This window comes from Acanthisitta chloris, unplaced genomic scaffold, assembly GCF_000695815.1.
Source record: "Acanthisitta chloris isolate BGI_N310 unplaced genomic scaffold, ASM69581v1 scaffold22632, whole genome shotgun sequence".
In the NCBI taxonomy this organism is placed as follows: Eukaryota; Metazoa; Chordata; class Aves; order Passeriformes; family Acanthisittidae; genus Acanthisitta; species Acanthisitta chloris.
Genome location: NW_008660178.1, coordinates 23,815 through 29,814, shown reverse-complemented (window position 1 = coordinate 29,814; position 6,000 = coordinate 23,815). Strand labels below are relative to the sequence as shown.

At 37.0% G+C, this 6,000-nt stretch overlaps 1 protein-coding gene across 1 annotated transcript in view; it reads right to left on the bottom strand.

The window, feature by feature from the left end:
- The window catches only part of CYTH3 (cytohesin 3), a 46,529-nt gene that overhangs the window by 17,130 nt on the left and 23,399 nt on the right, over nt 1–6,000 (bottom strand). The window contains exons 2-4 of the mRNA XM_009069731.1: nt 4,165–4,247; nt 3,560–3,624; nt 3,064–3,130 (exon numbers count right to left, since the gene is read on the bottom strand). Of these exons, the coding sequence (XP_009067979.1) occupies nt 3,064–3,130; nt 3,560–3,624; nt 4,165–4,247 (215 nt within the window). The remainder of the gene's footprint in view (nt 1–3,063; nt 3,131–3,559; nt 3,625–4,164; nt 4,248–6,000) is intronic.

Here is a 6,000-nt window from a genome sequence, read left to right as displayed (position 1 = left end):
TTTCTTAAAACTGTGACAGCATGGTAGTGAGAAGGAGAAATGCAAACTCTAAGTAACCTTAATGTCTTGGATTCCAAATACATCAGAAAAGGTTAATAAATTATTACAAATATTCTCTACTAGAATATTTCAGAATTTCAGAAATATCAGAAGTTTTTCAACTCCTGCAAGTGGAATAGATTTATTTTTTATTTCATTACAACTGAAAAAATTCCATTAGCTTTTGATACAGCATAGGTGGCCCTCTAGTAACATCCAAAAAAGTAATTATCCCTCTGTTTGGTTGATTCTGGATTTTGATAATGAAATTATTACCTGCCCGACAAAAAAAAAAAAAAAGTCCATTTTCTGACCTAATTTAACAAGGAAAATGCTCTGTGATGTTATAAAGCTTGAAGCTTTCTTTAGAAAGTCTGGAATGCAATTCTCTCAAAACAATTTTAGCATCCTCTGAAAACTCAATTTCAGTGCCAGTCTGGCACTCTGACTCTGACAACTTAATATTTTGATAAGTCATTTCACAACAAACATGATTTCTTTGCAAAGAATATATTCATTTTATCTTGAATCCAACACAGCTGAGCTTTCCTTAAAACTAATCCCTTCAAAGCTTATTTGGTAACTAAATATTTGTACAATATCTGACTACAAAACATCGTGGTTTTTTCCCCATACCAAGTTATCCAAAAAGCTCTCATCTCTGTCAGCCAACAGAGAACCTTTCCTCCAACAACATCAGAAGCAGCAGATTCCCTTGTTCAACACCTGGACTGTATTATTCACACTCAGTATAAATAGACTGACCTGAATAGTTTTGCAAAAGTTGTACAAGTTAGTGATAACTAGAAGCATGGAAAACAAATTCCTATGCACAGAAACAGACACTTCAACATAGTGCAAAAGTCAATTTAATTTTCCTTTTTTTCTGGATTTTTTTCATGTTTTTTTAAAAAAAATTATTTTTAACTTGTTAAAGAACCAGAAGTCAAATAGACAGGAAAAGGAATTTGTCTGGGACAACAACTCCAGCATCTGGAATACATGACAAACTAGGCCAGCCAAACCCCCATCACCTCCTACGCTATCTTTTGTCTTCATGCAAATTTCATTTCTGCAGGCTGCCAGGAGATGCAAGACAGCTGTACTACTTAAACTTCCCCACACAAAACTCAGGGCTACAGAAATACTCAATGTTCACTCCAACACAGGCAGTACTGACTTCAGCACTGTGAATTCCAAGCACAACTTTACGTCCTCTGCATGGGGATTCTTCCCACACTATCTAAGCAAATCCAAGCACCAAGGGACGTGGTATTATATCCTGCAACTGCATCAAACAGATATTTGGAATAAGGATTTCCAGAGGGGGAAGGGAGAACTGCTCTACATACACACTAGAACATGGAAAGATCATCAAACAAAGTGGTCAAAGAAAATTACCTCACTGTGTTCCTGCTAACATGAAAACCTTGGTTTTAAAGGAGAAAACTTGGTGGATTCAGCCCAAGTATTATTACTCTATTTCTTTAGCATTCCTACCTCCAGAGACCTTCTTCTCTCCCATTTATGAAGGAAAAACATCCTTTAGGCTGTGAACCCAAGTTAGTTTTCCCAGCATATATTTTAGCTGTCTGTAACTTAGAGCAGCAGCTGCAAACACCACGATGCTCTAGCTTTAGAGCAGCAGCTACTGCAGCCACCACTGATCCACAGACCTTATTAAGAAATTACTACTCTAAGTCTGTTTACCATATTTAAATTATGTTACAGTACTAATGTGGCCTCAGCATCTATTTATAGAAATTATTTCATCCAGCAAGAGTAAAATAGTTAACATTGGAATGAAAGCATCTGACATCATGCTGTAACTTTGCCACAAACTTCTAAGACACGGCAGGGGGCTGGAGGTAGATGATTTTTAAGGTCCCTACCAGGCCAAACCATTCTGTGATTCCATCAAAGAGCTGCTGGAGGATAACAGCAAACTACCAGGATATTTGGGGGTGTTCTGCCCTCAACAGAACAGAAGTTAGGCAGTCACCAAAGTGGAAAATAAAAATAAAACAAATGATTAGCAGTTTTAAAAGGTTCTTTATCTCAAAGTACATGAGAATTCCTGGCAAACTGAAAACAGCCTGAAGAACAGTAGCCATCACTGTACTTGGAACACTTCAGAAAAGCCACCAAAATGGAACTGAATTCAATATCATCAGAAAAAAAACAAGTCAGGAACACAGAAACACAAATGCTGAACCATTTCCAAAAAGACCTTAAAGAATACTCTTCACAAATTCAAAATGGAAACTCAATTACAAACAAAAGACAGTGAAAACAAAGCAAGGAAGAAGAAAAGTTAAAAGTAAAGGTTGAATACGTAAAAGCATCTCAAATATCTGGGAGGAGGTCTGCAAGAGAATGTGCAGGTCTCTGAATTTTTCAGAAAATGAGCAATTATTTAAGAAACATAGAGGTACTCCTAAGAAATGAACTATTTGGTTAAATGCTCAGTAGACTCCTTGAAACTGGTAACCAGGTTTGTACCTGCAGGTGTTTGTGCAAGTCAGACAGGTACACATCTATATGTATACAAACATACAGATGTTCACACACACCTCTTTCACAAATAGAATTTAGATATGCAAATATAAAAGTCTGTCTGAGAACAAATTGAAAAGGTATTTTGGAATAAATACAGGTATGGCCTCACTAATAACCAACCATCAAAATGTTTTTGGAATTAATTTTGACATATCAACACAGAACACCTCTATCAGGTGCAAATAATCTTAATGCAAGCTCAATCAACCCCTGGCATATTAGATTGTTGGTAAGTAACCTCCACAATCAAAAAAGGTTTGCTCAAGTGAAAAAAAGCACATGACTGGCAAACGAGTAGATGACTGATCCCAATTTAACCCTCTGCTCAGTTACAGGATATGCAAATAAGGCCTGTGAACTCACATTATCAGAAACGTTTCTTAATAAAAACATTAATGTCTTTGTCATAGATTTGTATTACAAGCAGAAACTTGACTCCTGACAAGTAGAAGAATAATTCTTTACCTTCTTAGGGTCCATATTGAATTTCTTCCTTCCCATGGCTACTTGCTTATTTCTTTGTGTAGTTTTGCTACATAGGGAGAAAAAGAAGAAATGACAAGCAGTTATCAGATACTCTTTTACAAATGCATAAGCTTTTAATTTGTATTTTGGATAAGATTTTAATTTGTATTTTGGATATCTGGTATCTTCTATTACATAAACAAGACATTCCCTTTTTATAAGGAAAATGATGCTACTATTTCCAATTCCTTCAAGTGATTACAATTTCAGAGATCTATGTCCTTATCAACTGGACAGTCTCAACTATTACACCCTATCCAATATATTCTCTCTCCCAACAAGTGATACACCTGAATAGGGTAAAGTCAGGTTTTAGAGACCTTATAGCAGAGTAAATAAAGTTTGTTTAGCATGAGAAAGCTATTTTTATTTGCAATTCCTGGAAGACCTGTTCCAAGGTCTTACTGAATCACACCCATACACTGGCATTACTTACCTTTCTTCTACACTAGTCAGATTATCAATTTCGGTCATAACCTCAGCAATTTCAAATTTTAATCTCTGTCAAAAGAAGGAAAGACAATACATTAACCTACATTAAAGCACCTTCTGAAATCATCTGTCATGTAACAGTATGATCTGTTAGGTTTTATTTTCTAATATTTACTGGTTACCTGAAGAAAATGATGACTCCTAGGGCTTCCTTAGATACAGATTTGACAACAACTGACTGTTGAACATATGGATCTGAACTCCCTGTGTGTGCTCGTGTCAGAGCACCAAAGCCAAATCACCATTATCAATTACAGTATAAGATTTCTTTACCCAGATTTCTCTCTCTCACCGCTATCCTGAATGCCAATCTGCTGTTTAATGAGTTCCTGGTTACACAAACATGTGCACATGATGTTACATAATCTCAAAAGTTACCATTTTTAAATGCACACATATGGTGCATAAATCCTATTCACTATCAGCAGCACTAGCTTAAGCCATTTACATGCTTTTAAAAGCATTACCTGAAACTCATATCTAGTATGCAGCTTACAGTAACTCAATCCACTGCAGTCTTCCAAGGACCTTTACAGAGAAATCACTTACCTCAATATCATCAATCAGCTCTTTTTTCCTGCGACGAATGTTTAAAAGCTCTTCCCTTTCTTCTATGGAGAGGTCATCAGGCACTGGAAGAGAACAAAATGTACAGGTTTTTAGCATTTGCCAACATACCTCATCACCGAGAACTTAATAAACTGATTAAGAAAAATAAGTTTACATGACACATTAGGGGTTTGGGTTTTTTTTTAGCTGGGATCATTTTCGGGGAAAAAACAAATCAACAACAAAAAAAAGAAAACCCAAATGAAATCCGAACCTAATTTATTGGTAACCTGCTTTATCAAAATCTTAAGTAAGGTAATTGAATCAATGACTATGGACAGAATCTATCTTTCCAAACAGACAGACAATGAAAGTAAACTTGTTACCATAAAATGTGGTAAGATTTGGCTCTACAGCTTAATTCCCTAATTCAAGTCTGATATAATTCCAATTATACCACAGAATCATATCATAGAATCATAGAATTTAGGGGTTGGAATGGACCTTTCAGATCATCAAGTCCCAACCCTCTGTCATGGGAAGGGACACCTCCTCACTAGATCAGGTGGCCCCAGGCTTTATCCAACCTGGCTGTGAACACTGCCAGGGTTGGGGCAGCCACAGCCTCCCTGGGCAACCTGTACCAGTGTCTCACCACCCTCACAGGGCTCCCTTGTAGCCCTTCAGATATTGAAAAGTTGCTATGAGGTCTCCACGCAGTCTTGTATCAGTAATACACCAAAACCCTTCAGGTAAATTAATTATGATTCAAAAGCCGTGCCTATCTTTCAGAGAAAAAAGTCAAAGACTACCCAATGCTATACACAACGTGTGTATCCTGGTGCTGACTTCAGACACCATCCAATCCCAGCAGAGCCTCTTTGGTTGCTTTGCAGAAAGAGACAAAGGTAAGTGCAATAACACTAACACCCATAGCAGCACACACTTCCCAGCAGTAGGATATGCAGATAGATACACAGGCAGAATCAGTGATTTAATGCAATGTATCACAAACATGGCTTTTTGCATAACATCATGTAAGTGAGTCTGTAGTACTTAAGTCAATTTTAGGTCTCTCCTTGGCTAAAGCAAGTACCCAACCACGGCTGTCACTCACCCAGCAGCCCCTTACCCTGTGCCCTCTGCCTGACAACCAGCAATCACCAAAACCTTTGCTTTTCTGGAGCAATCAGATGTTCCATAACAAGCAACTTCTTTGGACAGAGATTACTCTAACTCATTTGCACTGTACTAGGCAACAACCACAAATATTCACCTCTTGTGCAATGATCCTTTAATAACAGTTTTAATGCTACCTACTTTCTTGGAAATAGCTCCTTAATTATAGAACAGCTTTTCCTTCCAGCTGAGTAAAATGGAACAGCAAAAATAATTAATGAAAGTATTTAAATGGTTCTGTTCCAACAGTAACACACGACAAATGTAGTCATTTGGGATAGCCAAAGCTGCTGCTTTGTGTCACATACACAGGTAGCACAGTGTAGTAAAAGGACCACAAAAAAAGGTTCAGCTTGAGAGAAAAGTTTTAAACACACATTTGAAATAGCCTCTGCTCAAATCTTAATAATGAAATATATTGATTATTTCTACATCCAGTGGTTAAGCTCCTTCCCTTTTAGGCTCCAAATCATAACATAAAATCCAAATGGCGACAGACCTTGTTAGACATGAAGTAATTATGGCAAATGATCTCATTTAACTACTCCAGATACCAACATGATTAAATTACTTCCAGTTTCGGAAATGACAGCCTTCTGTTGAATGAACACCAGACTTCAATATGTTTACCTGCTTTTTCTCTTCATCTCATCAGAA